The sequence below is a fragment of the Microtus ochrogaster genome, linkage group LG4 (assembly GCF_000317375.1).
Source record: "Microtus ochrogaster isolate Prairie Vole_2 linkage group LG4, MicOch1.0, whole genome shotgun sequence".
Taxonomy (NCBI): Eukaryota; Metazoa; Chordata; class Mammalia; order Rodentia; family Cricetidae; genus Microtus; species Microtus ochrogaster.
The window spans coordinates 65,336,274-65,357,355 of NC_022030.1; the positions used below are offsets into that span (position 1 = coordinate 65,336,274).

The 21,082-nt window shown below is 45.0% G+C and overlaps 1 protein-coding gene across 1 annotated transcript; it reads right to left on the bottom strand.

Moving 5' to 3' along the window:
• Positions 1-20,600, bottom strand: Cops7b (COP9 signalosome subunit 7B). The gene is made up of 7 exons (XM_005361757.2): positions 20,374-20,600; positions 16,325-16,502; positions 13,388-13,463; positions 9,597-9,685; positions 6,837-7,039; positions 4,651-4,756; positions 1-1,201 (listed from the first exon to the last, which is right to left on the bottom strand). The coding sequence occupies exons 2-7, from the start codon at positions 16,484-16,486 to the stop codon at positions 1,043-1,045; spliced, it is 795 nt and encodes a 264-aa protein (XP_005361814.1). The 5' UTR covers positions 16,487-16,502; positions 20,374-20,600; the 3' UTR covers positions 1-1,042.
• Between the last annotated feature and the right edge of the window lie 482 nt (positions 20,601-21,082).

Below are 21,082 nucleotides of genomic sequence, written 5' to 3' on the forward strand. Positions count from 1 at the left end.
GAAAAAGGCATGTTGAAATGTATTAGAATCAACCTGTACAAAAAAAAAATTAAAATATAACCTGAAACTGTTCAAGTTCAGAAAGTCTAGTCAAGTCCTTTTCTCTGGTCAGGAGTATGTCATCAGAGGGCTCTCAGAGGGCTCTGGATTGCCAGCCAAGGAGGGGCAGGAAGGAAGGAAAAAGAAGCAGCAATGGTCCTTCACCGATCTGAGGAGCTTCGGCACCACCATTCCTACCCCAGGGATGGCCAGGAGGCATGAAAGATCTCGGGAGAGCAAATATTGGCAGACAATCCCAGTGGGCAGCTGGGCCTAGGTGCTAAATCAAGGCTGAGCAGTCAGAGACAGCAGGAGGAGTGGCCAGCAGAGGACACCAAGCAGGAGAAACACCTCTGCCACCCTCCACTCATACTCAGATACCAGAGGTTAGTCAGCCCAGAGCTCCCAACTTGAGGAGAGATCCTGGCTGGGCTGAAGAGGTTGAAAACCCAAAGGGTTAGTAAACAGAGCCCAGCACCACATCCCTCCATGGCCTGAACTGGCACTGCCAACAGGGGTAAGGCAGGAGGGGGGACCGTGGCTACCTGACTAGAGACACTTGCACCATTGTGGGTACTGTGGTACGTGGGGCTAGAGAAGCACGGCCCCCTCTTCACTCAGAGAGGAGCCTCCTCCACAGTCATCCCTCAGGACTGGGTAAACTGCCTCCAGCTTAGGACCAGCCTGACAAAATGACATGGAGCAAGAGAACAACGGGGGGGGGGGGGGCATACACAGAGACAAGGAACCCCTGGAGGGAAGCTGGGCAGTGTCGGACCCTGTTGGGATGGCATCCGCTGAGCCCTGAGTCTGAAGGGAACAACTAGGAAGGGAGGCGAAGGAGGAGCAATCGTTTTCCGCAATGGTACCAATGGATGGGGAGGTACTGGTGAGGGGTGGGCAGGTCTGGAACTCACTGCAGCTAGAGAGGGGAGGAATAGGGCCTGGGTGTCCCCTCCCCACCTGACCCAGGCCTGGTGAGTGCCAGCTGCCCCAGCCGGCCCTAGTGGCGGCTGGAGACCAGACCTTTCACTTTGGACATCTTCTTAGTTGGCTGCCTCTGCTCAGTATGAGGGGCACACTCCCGTTCAGCCAGCTGCTGTTCCATTTCCTGAGCTGAGGAGGATGCTGTTGCTTTGAGTGTCTTCTTGATGTTGCTAACCTAGAAGGAGAAACAGAACTTGTATGACCTGCCTGTACCTACAAACCTGAAACTCACCAAGTCCTGTTCTCACTCTAAGGACAACCTAAAGAAGAGGCCCAAATCCTCTGCAACAAAATCTAAAATGATATTCAGAAACCCAGAGGAAGACACACAGGCTGTTCATAAATGAAATGGAAATGAGTTCAGCAAAAAAAAAAAAAAAAACAAACAAACATGGAACTAGGAGCTAGAAAGATGGCCCCAGAGGCCAGAAGAGGCCATCGGCTTCCCTGGAGCTGGAGTTACAGGTAGTTGTGAATTCTCTGGAAGAGCAGCAAGCACCCTTACCTGCTGGGCCATCTCCCCAGCCCACACGTTTCTACTTTAAGAACCAGTGTTTGGTATAAACAGCCTTCATTTACCTCTGCACCCTGGGAGCATCTGTGAAGGATGTATTTAGACGGGGCTTTCCAGATCAAATGGATGCAAGTTTCATACTGAATCATTATCGCTGTGAAGGCTGAGCATCCAGTGTCAGGAATGACTTGAACCTGCAGTGTTTCAGATTTCAATGTTTTTCAGGATTTGGGGATGGATAGGTTTGGGGATATGTTTTACTTATGCGCAAAAGATTGGGGTTAGAGAGATGGCTCAACAGTTAAGAGCACTTGTTGCTCTTGATGAAGCAACAAGAGATCCTTAGTTCAGTTCCCAGCACCCACATCTGGCAACTCATAACATCCCATAGTTACGGGGGATCTGATAACCTCTTCTGGCCTCCTCAGGCACCCAAATACATATGGCATACGCTCATACAGACACACAATATATACATAAGTAAAAATAAAATCTTTTTTAAATGTCTTTAGCCAGACACGGTGGTACATACCTTTAATCCTAACACTGGGGAGATGGGGGTAGGAAGCTCTATGTGAGTTCAAGGCCAGCCCTGAACTGGTCTACACAGTGAGTTCTAGGCTCACATAGTGACTACATACTGAGACCATGTCTAAAAACTAAGTAAGTAAATTGATAGATACATAGTCTTTTAATAAAAATTACAACTCCTTTAAAAAGTCCACCTAGTCCTGGAGGGATGGCTCAGCCGTTAAAGGCTAGGCTCACAATCAAAAATATAAGAGTCTGGTTCCCAGCACCCAGGGCTGTCCCTCCAGGTATTAAAAAAAAAAAAAAAAAGGCCACCTAGTTGGCTGAGATAACACGATCAGCAAAGGGCATACCTTGCAAACACAGGACCTGATTTTGATTCCAGAACCCATACACAAAATGCCAAGCATAGCAGAAGACATTTACAGTCCCAGGGGTCAGGTGGCAGAGACAGATCCCTGGTCCTCACTGATCAGTCACCCTGACCTACTTGGAGACTTCCAGGCCAAAGAGAGACTCCATTTCAGGAATGACACCTGAGGTGCATCCACAGGCCTGTGCACCTGTACCCACAAATATACACACAATGGGAGGAAAGGAGGCGGCAGAAAGATAGACAATGGCAACTAGTGCTTCTGCCAGGCAGTACTGAACTGAGTGCAGATGCCCACGTCCAGGACCCAAGAATGGCCTCCCAGGCAGGTCTACCAGTTAAACCTAATTTAGTCTCAAAGACTTTAAGGTACCCAACCATCTGCACCCCCATCTTTCACACCCATTTGATAACAAGTACTCCCACAAGTGTGTCTTCTTTGACCTAAATCTGACGAGGGCCCTTCAGGCTTCCTTCCTCAAGGAACTGGCCTAGAGGCTGCCTCTGCCCCACCCCACCCAGGGAACCTAGAGTTGGCAGAGCTTTTCAAAGGATAGGCATCAGGAACTTCCCAGAGGGTGTACCTGTTAACAAAATGTAGCCTGGTACTATCAGGTCAGAGATCCTAAGGACAAGCAAGAGACAGAAGGGCTCCCCAGGGGGAGGGGACAGGGAAGAACTCAGGGCAGTGCAAGAGACAGGCAGGTGTGGTGACAGGTAACCATAGTCCTGGACTCCAGAGGCCGAGGCAGGAGGACAGAAAGCTTGAAGCCAGCCTGGGGTGGACTTTAGAGAGCAAGTAAAAGGAAAAAGAGCAAACAGAATCAAGCTCACAGGAAAGGCTGGAGATGTGAGAGATGGTGAGAATCGCTCTCTGAGGTGCCCAGGAGGCATGGTTTTAGCAACTGTAACAACTGAACTCCTCAGGGATTTTCTCCACAATAAAAAATTGCGCTTACTCTTGTTCTATTCCTACGTGAGGGGAACACAGCCTATTCTGTGAATGTGTAACAATAGCTATATATTAATATTCCACAGAACACCACACACAGCCACATTCAAATATAAAGAAAAATACATTCCGAAAGCAAATGCAACCAAGGGAGGCTTTGTGATGCTGCAAGCCACATTCCTCTCCCTCCAGAGTGCTGCTCAGGGGCACTGCAAAGCCGTGGAACGCTACTGTTGTATTATGTCTCCCCCAGGTACGCCGAACTACATTTAAATATGTTATTTCTATAAAAGGCTAAAACGAGAAACTTCTCAGGCAGTTTGTCATAGGGTTGACTGAACTCGAAGGGAGGCTCTGGAAGGCACAACTCACCAGAAAGTTGTTGCTCTGAGATCTGAAAGGAAAACATCAAATTTCTCCCTTCTGAAGAGCAATGGAATTTAAGGACAAATGGGAAAAAAATATATTTCACCTACTCAATCGATAAAAATGATTGTAGATCTGAGCCAAGCATAAGAGAAGAAACGACACAGGAGGCTGTGCCAGGATCACCTCTGTTCTTTATGTATGTGTTACGTTCAGGCGAGGATGCCGTAAGCACCTGAAGCACAGCTCAGTCATGAGCACCTGCTCCTGACACCAGACCACGAACAAGGTGCTGAGCTCTGCCCTCTCTCTCCACATCAGTCAGCTCTAAGTGTCCTAGAAAGCAGTTGGTTAACACATTAACTGGTATGAAAGAGGTGACCTTGCCCTGTCCTCACATTTCTTTCAAATTTCAATACTTTTTAATGTTCTATGTGTATGTGAGTGAGCCTGGGCATATGTCTGGGTACATGGACAAGGATGAGCCATGGAGGCTAGAAGAAGGCATTGGAACCCCTGGAACTGAAGTCCAGGTGACTATGAGCTACCATGTGAGTGCAGAGAGCCAAACCCAGGTCCTCTACAAGAGCGGTGAATCCATCTAACTGCTCACCTATCTCTCCAGCTCCCTTGTACCCATTTTTAAAACACATCGTCACCATTTCTTTTCTTCACCAGTTGCAGAGTGTGCGTACACTGGAGAATTACATGTTCTATAATCTAGGCCTGCTCATTCTCGGCCACATCCCTACCTTCCAGCACCAAACCCCAGGCGTGTTTAAGGGCTATTTGTTGCATTCACAGGAAAGGACATGACACAGACAAAAACACTGCAACTTCATATCTCAGCGCACCCTAAGAGAGGAACAAATGTCCCCGTCTCTTTACCTCTGCCTCCACCTGCTGCTGAGTCCGGTGGTGGTTCTCTTTGTACTGGTTGGCTCTCAGAACTTGCTGTTCGATGCCCAACAGAACTGCCTCACAGCCGTCACACCTGCAATGGAAACACCAGCCCTGAGCGGCAGTGACGAGCCCTCCCGAAGCCCAGCACTTGATGGGACTTCCTTCAACAACCCCTCTGCTGGACCAGTCCCTCTCCTTCCAGACAAGTTCACAGATACAGTGGCCTGGGGGAGTTTCCTGGAATACAGCTCTAGCTTCCAGTCTTTGCAGCCCGGAAGAAACAGTGGTACAGACTAAGACAGAAGGACGGACAAACTCTACAGGTAACCCTGGCTGATCCCTTTCTACAACAGAAAAAAATACATTTTCTAAACACATGCTATTTTAGAGATTGCCTTTTTCCTCAGAATTTGAAGATATTTCCTAGTTATCAACAACTTCTCACTTTTATTTTCCCACTTTTCATTTAAAATTTTTAAAAACAGGCTGGGCTCGGTGACATAAGCCTTTAATCCCAGCACTCAGGAAGCAGAGGCAAACAAAGGGAGGCCTGAGTTCAAGGTTAGACTGGTCAACACCAGCCAGGTCTACAAACTGAGATCCTGTTTCAAAAATAAGAACATTTTGGAAAAGCAATATAATGAATATTCATATACCGCCCACTACTATTCAATATGGTCAACATTTTGCCATATTTGTGCTATCTCTCAGGACAATAACTCTTGTTTCTAACTGACCTCTAACATCTAAATAGGAGTTCTGAGAGTCTCTTTCAGTGGCTAAAGTGATGGCTCAATGGTTAGTGCACTTGTTGCTCTTACAGAGGATCCAAGTTCAATTCTCGGCACCCATGGACACGCTCACATCCACCCATAATTCCAGCTTCAGGGACTCTGATATCCCCTCCTGACATCTACAGGCACCAGCGAAACACAGTGTACTTTTCTATACACGCAAGTAAGACACTTATAAAACAAAAATGAATACATTCTTTCTTGGGACAGAAAGAAAAGGTGGATGCATATATTTCTCTGTGTAACCCTGGCTATTCTGGAACTCACTCTGTAAACGCTGGCTTCCAACTCACAGAGATCTGCCTGCCTCGGTCTTCTGAGTACTGGGATTAAAGGGGTGTGTCACTAATAAATAAATCTTAAAAGAAGAAAAATCTGGGTATGGTTACACTTGGGAGGCAGAGTCGGGCAAATCAGAGTTTAGGGCAAATCTTAAACTTGATCTAAACCATGTATCCCTGGAACCTGGGACACACAGTTCCAAGCAACCCTGGATTAGAGAACAAGTCCCTGTCCCCAAAACAAAAACAAAAACAAAGCAAGGTTCCCTATCCCAGCACAAAGCTGTCCACTCTGCGTAATGACACACAGCATGCTGTGAGCCTCCCCACTCCCAATAATGTTCTCTCCCTCCAAACTTCCTCACGATTCCCTAAGAAGCTCTGGCTTTATAAGCTCCCATTCATTTCAACCTCAAAGCAAATCCTTGCAGAACATGTAATCATTTTTGCAAACATCAAATTCTACTAACATAAAACTATATCCTTAAGTCCCAGTTCTTTTCCTAAATTCACTTACTTTTTTGGGCAGGAGGTTGTTTGGGAATTAGAGTCTCCAACTGGCCTTCAACTCATAATCCTTCTGCCTCAGCACCCTGAGAGGTGAGATTACAGGTGTGTGCCACCCAGACAATTATGACCTATGCTATGCGCCTGTGTTCCAAATCACAAAAGCCCATTTAATACAGCCCTCATGACGTTCCACCAGCACTAACTAGCTGACGTGCTACTGACATTACTTCCTGAATGTGGCCAAACTGAGTTTATGTTTGGAAGGTGCAGACTCAGTGCCACACAGCCAGGATGCAGAGATCCTACATGCATCTCCACATGAGTATTTTACGGCCCACTGTTACACAGCCCTGCTGCATTTAAAGTCAGTTTTACAACTCAGGCACAAGGAAGCCTGAAATGATGCCTAATGCCACACAGCTGTCATTAGAAATGAAGCCCCACTTTCAGTATCCGTGTCCTAGCACCTCAGTTTCCCGGCTGCCCCAAGGCCTGTCACAAACCCTTGGCTGACTTCTGAAAGTCAGTTTTGTAAAGAGAGACACAAAGGGCGTATGAGAAGCCCCCCTCCATCTCCCAGCCTCACCACTCATGCAAGGTCTTGACAATATTGTTGATATCTTTCTTTCGAATGTCACGGCCAATGCAGAAATCCACTTCTAGCAGCTGGTTTCGCTGGTCCAGCTTGCCCTGGATGATGTCCGTGTAGACAGCCTCAATAATAAGGTCTTCTAGTTCCCGGAGATTCCTCATCTCCAGGTCCTTCAGCAGCACAGAGTAGGGGATACACTGTGGATAGGTCACATGACAGTTAGAAAAAACACTTGGCAAGCACTGCAAAGAAACAAAAAAATTCAAGTATTACCCACAAGGCAATAGCTGTCTCTCTGTGCTTAGGCAATGCAGGCCAGTGGTAATCATCAATATCTAAGACAACAGGAGATGGATAAATAAACTGTCGAACCTGTGACACCCAAACAAGATCCACAGCACCCAAGGAAGCACCTTCCTAGCTCTCTGCTCCCCGCTTCCACACCCATCCTCTGACAGATGCTAAACACTCCTTCCACAGCAAAAAGAAATACTCAGTATTCACTACACTGCCACCTTATGGAGGCTTGAAGACTTTGCATAAAATGCTAAATGGCTGCAAGCTTCAAACAGGGCTTACCCAGTACAGTAGAGGCATAGCAAAACAAAACAAACACAGACCACCACCACCACCACCACCACCACCACCACCACCACCACCACCACCACCACCACCACCACCACCACCACCACCACCACCACCACCACCACCACCACCAATAACAAAAACCAATTGCCTCGCAGGCCAGCACATCTACTACCTACAGAGGCCAGTAGAGCTGGGCAGTTCAGTTGATCCTGAAGTTTGTGTTTGTTTCTCAAACTCTTATAACCTACATCAAATCTCCAGTAACAGCCCCTCACACTAAAGAAGAGAGTATCTAAACATATGTATTCTATAAACCCTGAGATATCAGAACTAGTTTAGAAATAAAGGAGAAACAGGCAAGAGGAAGGCGAATACAGAAGAGAAACACAGCAAGAACACCTAGAAGGGTTTCCTAGAGATTAAAGCATGCTCTCTAGGGGGATGGATGGGTATAAGGCCTCGAGAGAAGAAAACAGTCTTCGTACTCCTGGCCAAGTGTTGGTGGTGCACAATCCCAGCACTCGGGAGGCAGAGGCAGGTGGATCTCTGTGAGTTTGAGGCCAGCCTGGTCTACAAGAGCTAGTTCCAGGATAGGCTCCAAAGCTACAGAGAAATCCTGTCCCGGAAAAAAAAAAAGACATGAAGAAGAGGAGGAGAGAAGACAGTCTTCCTACTCTTTACCATGCTTAAGAGGTCCATGACTAGGAAAAGAAAAAGGTCCTTGTGCCCAGAATCCCCTGGAAAATAGGGCCGACTAGGCCACGAGTATAGCACAGTGGTGGAGCACCAGACAAACATGCACAGGCACTGAGTTCCAACCCTGGAGTTCAATCTCTAGAACAAGAGAAAGGGAGGAAAGGATGAAAAGGGGAAGAGGAGCTTTCCACCTGAAATACGGGGTTGGCGACCAGAAACCTAATCTGTGATTAGATAACTGAAAAGACAATCAAGGAACAAACACACAACTCTTAATTACAGAGGAGAAAAGCAAACTTATCACAGGCATACTCTCACAGAAAGACACAAATAAGGAGGGGGTAAGCCAAAACCATCTATACATCAATGGAGTCTGGCCCTTCTCTGTTAAAAGCTGTAAGCTACTGGCTGCAAGGCTTCTAAATTGGCTGAGGCAGAGAACCAGCAGTTACGATGTGGTGGAATTTGACAGGATAGGTCCTAATGTTGGCATATGAAAATTAAATAAACACAAAATTAGCAGATAAGGAAAAAAATTCAATTAATGCAGTTAACCCTGAAAATCCCAAAGAAAAACAGAACAGGTATCTATCTTGCCAGGCAGGAACATACCTTTAATCCCAATACTCAGGAGGCAGAGGTAAGTGGATCTCTTTGAGTTCAAGGCCAGCCTAGTTTACAGATCAAAGAAACCTTTTATAGAAAGAAAAGAAAAAGAAAAGAGGGACGGAAAGAGAAAGAGAGACAGAGAAAGAGAGAAAGAAATAAAGAAAAAAGAGAAAGGAAGGAGGGAGGGAGGGAAAAAAAGAGAAAGAGAGAAAGGAAAGCAAAATAAAACAAAAGAAAAGAACTGTATCTCTCTGGACTAGTGGTGTGGCTCAGTGATAGGAAGTATTTGCCTCACATGAACAAGCCTTGAATCCAATCCCCAGTATCACAAATCAGTAAAACTCCACTCAGCCCAACACAGCAAGTCTTTCCCCCAGCATGAGTGCAATCAATATAGTGCACCAGGGAATCAGGAAGCTGTTAACTTGCTGCAAGAAGCCTTACTAAGGCCAGGTATAGTGTGACACACATGTAACCTAGTATGTGGGAAGCTGAGGCAGGAGGATTGCCATGATTGTGAGGTCAACCTGTGCTACATAGTGAGTTCAACAGCCTTGACCACATAGTAAGGGTCGGTATCACATAACAAAAACAATCAAAAAGACACCTTTTAAGAGCATTTAGGTAGCAGGCTCCTCTTAACCTGCATGAAGCCCCATAGCATGCCAGAAGAGAGACATGATGAATCAGTCACTGCTGGGCTTGCTTTTCCAAAACAGGGAGTGAGTGACTGTCCACACATTTTAGTTGCCAAGTACATTTCATGCATTTAGGATATTACTAGCTGCAAGTTCTTTCACTGATGGCAATAAGACACCTGAGCAGGGGTTCAGATGAAGACAGGAAAGGTTTGGACAGTACCTTCATTCTTGATGCCAAACTCACGATGGTAAGATGTTTCAGCTTGTTCTGCTGAGCTGCGCTCAGTTCTGGCAGGCTCTCCTTGTTGGCTGCTCGGTCCCACCCACCACAAGAATCAAGACACAAAATAAAATTAGGATTTATTTTTATGATAAGCTCATCAACTCCCCCACCAAATCTACTACTAGATCACTGTCATGACTGTGCACTTACACTCTCCATCACAGCCCCTACCTTCTCTGGAAGACCATGTGCTTCCAGAAAGCAAAGACAGGAACTTAGTATCAGAGCCAGACATGAACAAACAAACGACATGACCGACACTCTTAATGGAATAGTGTTGTGCCCTTGTGAAGCTCAGTGAGCATGTTATGTGCAATGCACACGTCTTACAAGGAGAATCAGGGAGTCGAGGATGAATAAACTCTCGGCTATGTTGGGAGCTAGCTGCACCACACAACTCCAGAAGCACCAACTATGTGGAGTACACAATTCAATAACCCTGAATGCGTCCTCAGGTTTGTTTTGTTTTGCTTTGTTTTATTGTTGATTTTTTGAGGGAAAAGGGGTTGAGACAGGATTTTAGGTAACACAGGCTGACCTGACACTCATTGTGCAGTGAAGGATGACCTTGATTTCCTGATCCACCTGCTTTTGCCTCTGCCTCCCAAGTGCTGGATTACAGGTGTAAGTCACCACGTCCAGTCACAGTCTTACATTGGATGCTGCTCTAGCTACAAATCCCAAGGTAAAACTACCAGAAGAGATAGTTATGAGGATAGAGAAGACAAAAAAAGAGAATAAAGGAAGAAAGAAGAAAAAGGGGGACAGAGAAAGAGAGAACAAACAAATACAATCTCATTTGGAAGATGCAAAACCACAAAAATGAAGGTTTCATGGAAGAAGAGTTTGAGATGAACCTTGAGGGATGAGCACAGTTTTAGTATTCCATCAATGGTCACAGAGGCAGCTACACAGGACAGAACGCACAGCCAGATCCATTTACACGTGAGCACATGCAGCTCATCCTCACAACACTCAAGGAGACAAGATTTCAAATGTCCTCAACCTCCTCGACCATAATTCTGGAGTCCAAAACACTAAATTTTGTTTCGTTTGGTTTTTGGTTTTTCAAGACAGGGTTTCTCCATGTAGTCCTGGCTATCCTGTAACTCACTCTGTAGACCAGGCTAAACTAGACTCAGAGATCACCTGCCTCTGCCTCCCAGAGAGATGGGATTAAAGGAGTGTACCACCACCATCTGGCTGGATTTTTTTTTTCTTAAACATAATGTTGAAAGACATCAAACAACAATTCCTCCCTTAAACCTATACTAGTTTTTTATCCTACTTGTGAATATTCATCTGTTTTGTTGCCCACATAAGATTACAGAAAAAGGCACATATATCACATTACCTTTTTTTCTGATTTTCAAGACAGGGTTTCTCTGTGTTATAGCCCTGGCTGTCCTGGAATTCATTTTGTAGACCAGGCTGGCCTCGAACTCACTGAGACCCTCCTATCTCTGACTCCCAAGTGCTGGGATTAAAGGCATGCAACACCACCACACTACTTTTCTTTAAAAATATTTGTATTATTTTTAATTATGTGAGTATGTCTATATGTGGGTATCTGCATATGTGTACAGGTGCCTTTAGAGCCAGAAGCACTGGACCCCTAGAACTGGAGTTATAAGGAGCACTGAGCTGCCTGATGTGGGTGCTGAGAACTGAACTCCAGTCATCTGCAGAAGCAACATGTGTTCTTCACTGCTACCTCCCCAGCCCCACGTTACCTTTTTAAATTTGCCAAATTCTAAATCCTGAAAATATTTAGCCTAAAGACTTACAAAAGTGCTAGGAGGCAGAGGCAGGAGGATCTCTGTGAATTCGACGCCAGCCTGGCCTACAGAGCAAGTGACAGGATAGCCAGGGCTACACAAAGAAACTGTCTCAAAATATAAAACAAAACAAACAAACAAGGCTTATATAATTACACTCATTGTACAGACAGGGAAACTGAGGCACATACGTGATCATTTAATTTGCTAAAAGACACACAACTAGTATAAGAGGATCTAGAATCTAATGTAGGCAGTCTGGTTCCAGAATCCAGGCAATGCTGCCTCCTTAGACAGTGACAAAGAGCAGGTCAGAGAAATGTCATGTACCAGAGTGGCAAACAGTTCACTCTGACAGCAACACAGAAGTGGCCAGTGGAGAGGATGATGCCAAGGAAACAGGAGCGGGAGTCCCAGTCTACTTTTATACTATCAAAAGGAGAGACAGAAGAAAGAGAGATGAAAGATGAAACTAGGAAAGCCAAAAAGAATTACTTAGAAATAAAGGTAATATTTAAGCCTGCAAGCACCTCACTCCTGACTATTTAATGTTTCTTAATATTTTATTTACTATTACTGTATGGGTGTGTATAATGTGTGTGTGAGTGTGAGCACAGTTGTGCTACAGTGTGCATGTGGAGGTCAGAGAACAACTTTCCAGAGTCAGTTCTTTCCTTTTACTAGGGCTTCAGGAACTGAACAGAAGTTGTCAGCCTTGAACCAAGTGCTGTCACCTACTGAGCCATCTTACAAGGTCCTGCACCCTCACAGACAGGGGGACAGACACAAGGTCCTGCACCCTCACAGACAGGGGAGACAGACACAAGTTCCTACACCTAACCAAGGAGCTATTTGTAACTGGTACCTGCTGGGGAAGGGAAAATGAGTTTTCTCCAGCGGAGTGTCACTGAGTGTATCAGCTGTACCCCAGGGTGGGCCCCATGACCAGGAGTAGTGAGACAACACAGAATGGACTCCATGGGCTTGTTTCTTTCAGAGGTTCTTTTTGCTTTTTATTTGTTTTATTATTTTCTCTTATTATTTTTACTTTTTTCTTTTTGAGAGAGAGAGAAAGCATGAAGTTGGGTGGGTAGGGAGGTGGAGAGGATCTGGGAGGAGTTGGAGGAGAAAGAATATGATTAAAATATATTGTATGAAAAAAATTAGCAAAAATATAAGTGAATTAAAATAAAAACATTCAAATGAGCTAGGAACGCAGTGGTATAGTGGCTTATTGTGAAATAGTAAAAATGAATGTAGGCATGATGGCACATATCTGTAAGATGAGAAATTGGGAGGTTTAGGCAGAAGGACCCAGAGTTTGAAGTCAGCCTGAGCAACACAGCAAAACTCTGACTTAAAAAAAAAAAAAAAGCCGGGTAGTGGTGGCACACGCCTTTAATCCCAGCACTCAGGAGACGGAGGGAGGTGTATCTGAGTTCAAGGCCAGCCTGCTCTGTATAATGAGTTCCATGCCACCTTACAAAGTGAGACCCTGTCTCAAAAAAACACTTGATTATTTTGCTAGTTGAGTGCCCTGTAAACACTACTGCTCAAGACACTGATCTGGGTATACAGGCCTCTGTTCACTGATGCACACACACACAATCCCCATTTAACATGTAGGACATTAAAGGAGATATACAGGCCTCTGTTCACTGATGCACACACACACAATCCCCATTTAACATGTAGGACATTAAAGGAGATATACAGGCCTCTGTTCACTGATGCACACACACACAATCCCCATTTAACACCTAGGACATTAAAGGTTATCAGGGAAATGCTTTTGTGAAGTTACCTTCGGAGCACAGAAGATGGAGATATGGTCACATCAGTAATTAGACTTGCTTACCCTGCCCACACCCACACATAACTCTACCACCCTACAAACAGCTGGCAGTTACCACGAGCTTCAGATCTTCTGCAGGGTCTTAGCCAACTCACCTATGTAATCTGGGTACGTTCCGTAGGCAAACAGGTTCAGCAACTGCAAGTACGCAGCATTAGCTCCTTCTGCAAGCTGAGGAAGGAAAAGTTCATCACAAAACAAATTTCCACTAATCGCTACAATAGGCTTTTTTTTTCTTTCTTTCTTTTTGGTTTTGGTTTTTTAAGACAGTGTTTCTCTGTGTAACAGCACTGGCTGTCCTGTAGACCAGGCTGGCCTCAAACTCACAGAGATCCACCTGCCTCTGTCTCCTGAGTGCTGGGATTAAAGGTGTATGCCACCACCACCCGGCTTTACTACAATATTCTATAGAGGACTTGTGACCAAACGCCAAGGATGTCATGGTCATTTCTTCTGTACTATTTTATTAGGTATTTCCTAAGGTACTTTCCACTTCTGATTCTTGGAGAAAAACTAAACAAGACTATTTGAGTTCAAAAGGGAATCTTCTTTCCTCGGGAAGACATTTTGCACAACATATAAGATGTTCAAGTAGCTTCTTCTTCCTCTCTCTCTGCCCCTTTGCCAGCCACTCCACCACAAAGCTCTATGCACCAGGAGCATCAAGTCTTCTCGGGATCTCCCCTGCCTTAAAACAAATACCGAAGGCTGGAAGTCTTGCCTAACATGCACACAGAGCTAGGTTCAATTCACACTGCATATATGTAACTCCTCAGGTGGATGCAGCAGGATCAGGAACTCAACATCACCCTGAGTTCAAAGTCAGCCTGGATGACCTGCGAATGAGAGCTCGTCTCAAAAGAAAAAACAAGAGAGTGTGGTGATCCTGTCTACATACCAACTATTGCTGTACATGACATGTGTATGACATGTATGTGTGGTTATGTATGCAGTGCACATGTATATGATCACAAAACAACTTTGTGGAGTTCATTTTCTCCTCCCACCTTTAAGATGAAGGTTCTCAGAGATCAAACTCAGATCATCAGGCTTATACGCCACCACTTTTACCCATTGAGCCATCTTGCCAGCCCCCAATTTAGTATGTTGGCACCCACTAGAACAAACTGCATTACTAGTTCCAAGCTTCAGCACTAAATATGAACTGTGAACCCTGGCCATCCTAGAACAGTGTAAGGTGTGACAGAAAGGCTATACTGGAACAGAGTTATCATCCTGAGCCAAATGAAAATGTTCATTAATTTATTTCACTTATGTCATGGGATGGCAAAATGACATCCATGGGAAAAAATGCAAAGAGTAGCTGAGCTGTATCACACAGAGGCTTATGATCCCTGATGCTTGTAAAGCTAAAGGAAGGAGATGACGAGCTCAAGGTCAGGCTGAGCTACAGGCTTGGGGGCCTCAGCAAGACCCTGGCTCAAAATAAGAGTAAAAGGAAGACTTGCACATAGTTCAGTGGCTGAGTACCTGTTCAGCATGCAGAACACTGTATGTTCAATCCTCAAAGACACACACACTCACCATCTCTTCCCACTTACCAAACCCCATAAAACAAAACAGGGACAACATTATTCTATTTTAGCTATCTAAAAAAGAGTTCCAATAATTGCATCCATAATTTAAGAATGCTGACAAGCAACTAGTTTATTCCTGGCTCAAACAGGAACAACAGAAAGAGTAGGCAGGCAAAGGAGATTTGCTAAGCCCCAGTAAGCTCCAATGTGAGAATGCTAGCATCCTTACATGCCCGAAGCTGCCCTTTCGAGTTATCATGAACATCCTCAAGTCTCAGGACCAGAGTGGAAGAGATTCAGTAAGGAACACTGAATCTAGCACCTACTTTTCATACAATTACAAAGTTAGCTAGATCTTTAATGCAGATACTCCAAAACTACTCTGACTGGCTAAGTCTGTAAGGTCTTGCAGGCTTGTTTTTCATCCATTTCTTCTTAGGCAGTTCTCAACAGTCACAAAAAAAAAAAATTACTTGGCATGTTCATTCAGGAATCTGAAGAAACACATTACAGCTAGTCAGCTTTCCTATTGGAAAACGAGCCTAGTCAAGGACACTCCCATAATTCCAGCACGTGGTAGGTGGAAGCAGGATCAAAGCCAGCCTAGGAAACACAAGAGTCAATCTCAAAAAAACCAAAACTAAACAAAAAGCCTAACTCTCAAATCTTCCTCAAAAAATTATTGATTGAATCTTTCTGTTTGTTTGTTTGTTTTGTAGAGTTTCTCTGAATAGCTCTGGAGCCTGTCCTGGAACTTGCTCTGTAGACCTGGCTGGTCTAGGAACTCAGAGATCCACCTGCCTCTGCCTCCCGAGTGCTGGGATTAAACGCATGCGCCATCACTGCCCGGCTTTGACTGAATTTTTACTCAAAGTCTACTACGTGTCAGGCTATGTACTCAGCCAAAGGAAGCCATGGTAAGCTTAAACTACTCTGCCCTCACAGACCTTACTATAAGTATAACAAGCAAGAGTTACACTAAATAAAAACTTACAATTAGGCCAGACAGTGGTGGTGCACACCTTTAATCCCAGCACTCAGGAGGCAGGGGCAGGCAGATTTCTAGGAGTTTGAAGTCAGCCTGGTCTACAAAGTGAGTTCCAGGAAAGCCAAGGCTACACTGAGAAACTCTCTCTTGAAAAACAAACAAACAAACAAACAAATCCTTACAATTAACAAAATAAAATCAGGTTGGCTGAGAATGTGGCTCAGTGGAACTATGTACAATGACCCAAAACTGACTGCAACAAATAAAACAACACTATCTGTGTCTAGGTCATTGTGATTGTCTTACTATCTTTCACACAATGAACAACACAATCTAGTTTTATTCAGTTTAAGGGAACACTGAATAAAAGAGCTCTAAGACATTATCCCTGATCTCCTCTCCACCAATTCCAAATAAGAGGGTACCAATGTTAAAATTTGCTGGAGACCTGGAGAATGAGAAGAATATAGCACAGAGAAGACAGACTGTCTGAAAACAATCCTTACCTCCTGAACATTGGCCAACTCCAGCAGTTCTCCAAACACATAGACTCCAGGAGCCTCCAGCACCTGGCTGATGAGAGTGGTAAGGGCTGAGCCACTGGTACCCTTGGCTAATAAAATAAACTGTTCCAGGAGGTTGCTTGAGGGCTTCTGTTCGCCTGCCATTCTCTGGTCTTGAGATCTGTCCAGAAGGAAAACGGGTCAGTCATTCTACCACCTTTCCAAAGTGTGAACTGAGTGCTGGGTCAGACACAAGAACACTTTAGTTTCACAACTCTCCATAAAAGAGCCCCTGAATCTAGATACAATAACCACTTTGTGAGATGGGCAAACTTCACCCTGGAGTTAAAGATATTCTGCCCTCAATTCTGAAGTTGTTCTGAAACACACCGTCTAAAAGACACTTTCCTACCTGTTCCATCAGAAGCATCATCTTCTAAGTTCGTAAAGCTGACCAGGACACAGGGGAGTTTCTTTACACATGTTTTATATCTACCTCATTTCTAGGCTCTATTAAAAGACAGAGAATACTGCCCATACACAGAGGAAATTTTTGTGTCATTAGAATCACACGTATAGGAGCTGAAGAGATGACTCAGTGGTTAAGAGCACTGACTGCCTTCCAGAGGACCAGGTTTAATTCCTAGCACCCACATGGTGGCTCATACCTGTCTGTAACTCAATTCCAGGGAATCTGACACCCTCACACCAATGCACATAAAATTAAGTAAATTTAAAAAAAAAAAAAAGAATCCCACCGACAGCCAGGCACATATCAGAAACCTTGTCTCAAAGAAAAAAGGAAGGAAGGAAAGAACGAATGATTGAACAAAAGGAAAAAAGACAATTCTGTAGTAATAGGAGCGGCGGGCTGTGTCCCGCCACCCTGCCGGCCACCCGACATTTTCAAAATATCTATGTTGGATTAGTTCAGCAGCATTTATAAACAAATATCTTTTAGCAGCTGTTGCTCTTTTCTCAGCATTCAAACAATTCAAAGAGAGCATAATAGCATACAGTATCAAGATTCTCTGTGTATTTTCCATCTTTGTACGGCTTTATTTTGACCTCTATTTCGTTTGTTTTTACTTTTATTTTATATTCTCTGTATATCTTTGACCTGGAATAACTCTGTAGACCAGGCTGTCCTTGAACTCTCAGAGGTCCTTCTGTCTCTGCCTCCCAGCCACTGGGATTAAAGGTGTGTACTACCACACCCAACTACTCTCTTTCTTCTCTTTTTTTTTTTTGTTTTTTACTTTAAGAACTTTAACGTTTAGTCTGCATATATTTTTAACACTGTAAATTATTTAAAAATTTTCTTTGTCTTTGACGCTCTCTTTACTGTATCTCTCTGTTTTTCTGACCACATGAGTCTTTAATTTACCAAGCAATCTCAGTAGGACTAAAGCCATGGCTTTACCAGCTAGATGTAGCCCATTCCTTAGCTTTCTGCCATTCCAACCTTGTGGCTGAGGTACCAGCCAGAGCCACATTCAGTGCCACAAGTCTACAGTGTTTCAAGGTCCTTGCCATCAAACAAGCTGCAACAGACAACACTCACAAGTACTCTCTCTGTAGCTGGCCCTCCTGCCTCAAACAGTCAGAGTTTGCCCTGGCAGGACGGCCCAGAAAGCCGGTATTTTTAAACGGCGCAGCTTTTTTCCTGCTACGGCTGAAAGCCGAAAAGCATGCGTTCAGCTTTTTGTCAACACAGGTTAAGTGTTTCGTGGCAGGACCTCTTAATGAGCTGCAGGGTTTTGCAGCTAAAGCTGAGTCAGGAAGCCTCTCTTAGATGAGAGCGCTTGCTTGCTTCTAGCAAGCAGAGCAGACCCGAGAAATCGCTGCTACCAAGAAAACATGCTTTACTCTTTCCCAAGCTTTCTCAGGCTTTCAGTGGATTCAACTGTCCACACGTCTGGGCGCCATTTTGTAGTAATAGGAGCAGCGGGCTATGTCCCGCCACCCTGCCGGCCACCCGGCTAGCTTTACACCCGAAATAATTACACGGAAACTGTATTCATTTAAACACTGCTTGGCCCATTAACTCTAGCCCTTACAGGCTAATTCTCATATCTCAATCAACCCATCTCTAATAAACTGTGTAGCATCAGTCTTACCGGGGAAGATTCAGCATGTCTGACCTGGCAGCTTGCTTCATGGCGTCTGGCCCAGAGAGGGGAAGCATAGCATCTCTGCTCCAGAGAGCAGAGCTGTCAAGTCTGAGCTCACTTCCTCTTCCTCCCAGCATTCTGTTCTGTTTACTCCTCCCACCTCTGTTTTAACCTATCAGGACCAAGCAGTTTCTTTATTGCTTAACCAATGAAATGAACAGATTGAAATATGACACTCCCACATCACTATTCAAATCCAGGAAATACATTCTGTTTAAGTCAAAAATTGCATTTTGACCTTCTGCCGATATGGACATTTTAACAAACATGACTCCAGAACTTGTACAAAATCTTAATAACTGGGGCTGGAGATATGGCTCAGTGGTTAAGAGCACTGACTGCTCTTCCAGAGGACCCGGGTTCAATTCCCAGCACCCACATGGCAGCTCACAACTGTCTGAAGACCCACTTGCAGGGTATCTGACACCTTCACACCAATGCACATAAAATAAAGTTAAATAAAGCATAAAAATATTAAAAAAAAATCTTAATAACTGGATATGAAGGAACAATGCAGATATTGTTTTTCAATTGATTTATCTATGAGAGCATTTTGCCTGCATGTATGAATACACCATGTTCATCCCTGGTGTCCATAGAAGCCAGAAAAGGGCATCAGATCCCCAGAGAATGGAGTTACAGATGGTCTGTAAGCCATTATGTGGGTGCTGGGAATCAAACTCAGGTCCTTTGGAAGAGCAGCCAGTACTCTTTTTTTGTTTTTTTCTAGACAGGATTTCTCTCTGTAGCCCTGGCTGTCCTGGAACTCCCTTTGTAGACCAGACTGGCTTCAAACTCACAGAAACCCATCTTTCTCTGCCTTCCAAGTGTTGGGATTAAAGGTGTGGGCCACCACCACTGCCTAGGCAGCCAGTGCTCTTAACAGCTGAACTATCTCTCCAATTCCCAATCCCAATGCAGGTATTGTATTGTCATCGTCAAGATATTTGGTACAGAACAGTTCATCAATTGTGTAATATACATATATGCTGAGTGTGTATGGGCTCTAAAGGAACCCCACATAAGATTTGTTTTCCAGAAATGATACACACTGAAGAATGTGACAAAATGAAAGAAAAGGGGCATGGGTGTGTGGGTATGAATGAAAAAAAAAGTCAAAGAAGAGCCCTTTCAGGATATTAGGAAAGGTAAGTATGTTGCCTCATTTAGGGTTACCTAAGATCCTCTCAGAAACAGAAAAGATGAAGTGCTAGAAAACAAAGAGTTCTAAGGAAGAAAAAAGAAAGCCGAGGAAGGGAAGAAGAAAGGGAGAAGGGGAGAAGGGGAGAAAGACAGGTGAGGAGAAGAAGACTAAGTTAGAAAATGAGGAACAAAACCTGGTCGTTGCCTCCACCCCCAAGCAGACACAACCGAAAAGATGGGAGTCTCAGCCAAGAGACTAAGTGGAAGGAGCAGGGTGGGAAGAGAGTTGGGGATGGGGAGAAACTCGGGTGCCTCTGAAAGATCTCAATCTCAAGAGCAAAGTCTGTGGGGATAGCGTGGATGGAATAAAATGGTGACTGACGTTTTTCTTCTGAAGTGGGACGCTCCTCCAGGAGGAGGTTAGGGACGGAGTGGAGATGAATTCCCGTCTCGGGAAGACGCTATTCTGAAGCGCCAAAAAGGGTCAAAGGAAACAGCTTCTATGGGAAGGGGTGCATCGAGGGCAGCTACCGCGTGGAAGACGACAGTCGCAAGCTAGAGTGGACGTCAGAACTGGTGGGCTTGCTCCTAGCCAGCAGCACACAGGGAGGACCTCCCGGTGTCCTGCAACGGGGGCGGGGCGGCGTGGCCATCTGCTTTCTTGGGAAAGCCTGCGGGATCGAAGCAGGAGGTCCAGCCAAGACCAGCGGGACCTGCCCTCTTGCCGTCTCCTACCTGTCCGCTCCGATTCTCTGTCCTCTTCGCCGATATCTCGGCCTCCCAGAGCCTGCTTGCAGGTTGTCAAGCTTCCATGATCGGCCGGGCGTCCGGCGCTTTTCTGTCTCCGCCGACCCGTCACCAGTGCTGTTCCCCCGGAAGCCTCCCACCGCTGCACTCGAGTTCCGCCTACACAATGTTCCTGCTCGGCTTTTACAACTTCCCACCTAGAGTGAGACTGCGGCGGGAGAGGAGGGTCCGAGACCAGCTGCAGCCCCAGAAGCAGAATAAAAGGCAAGTAAAACACAGGGCCCGACGAGAGGAATGTGGCCTAGGTAACTGCCTAATAGTAGCTGTCATCATCGCTATCCTGGGCCAAAAAGCACCCCTTTGGCTGAACTTTCTTTACAAGTGAGCCCTCAGGCAACTGCGGCCACCTTGGCATTCTGACACACTATTTATTGAACTATTTTTTTTTTATTTGACAGATGTCCATATTTATCTTGCCAGATTCTCATAAAACTATGACTTGTATAAAATGCTCTCATTTTCCGGTATGCTAACTAAGGCTAACAGTTGAAGTCAGTAAGTAGCAATGTTGGAATCCAGGCTCACGGAAGCCAAAGACTATGTTCCTAACCTGTACTCTGAAACTGTTTACGAATAAGCAGATCGAAGACTGAAGAGATGGCTCAGAGGTTAAGAGCATTTGATGCTGCAGAGGGCT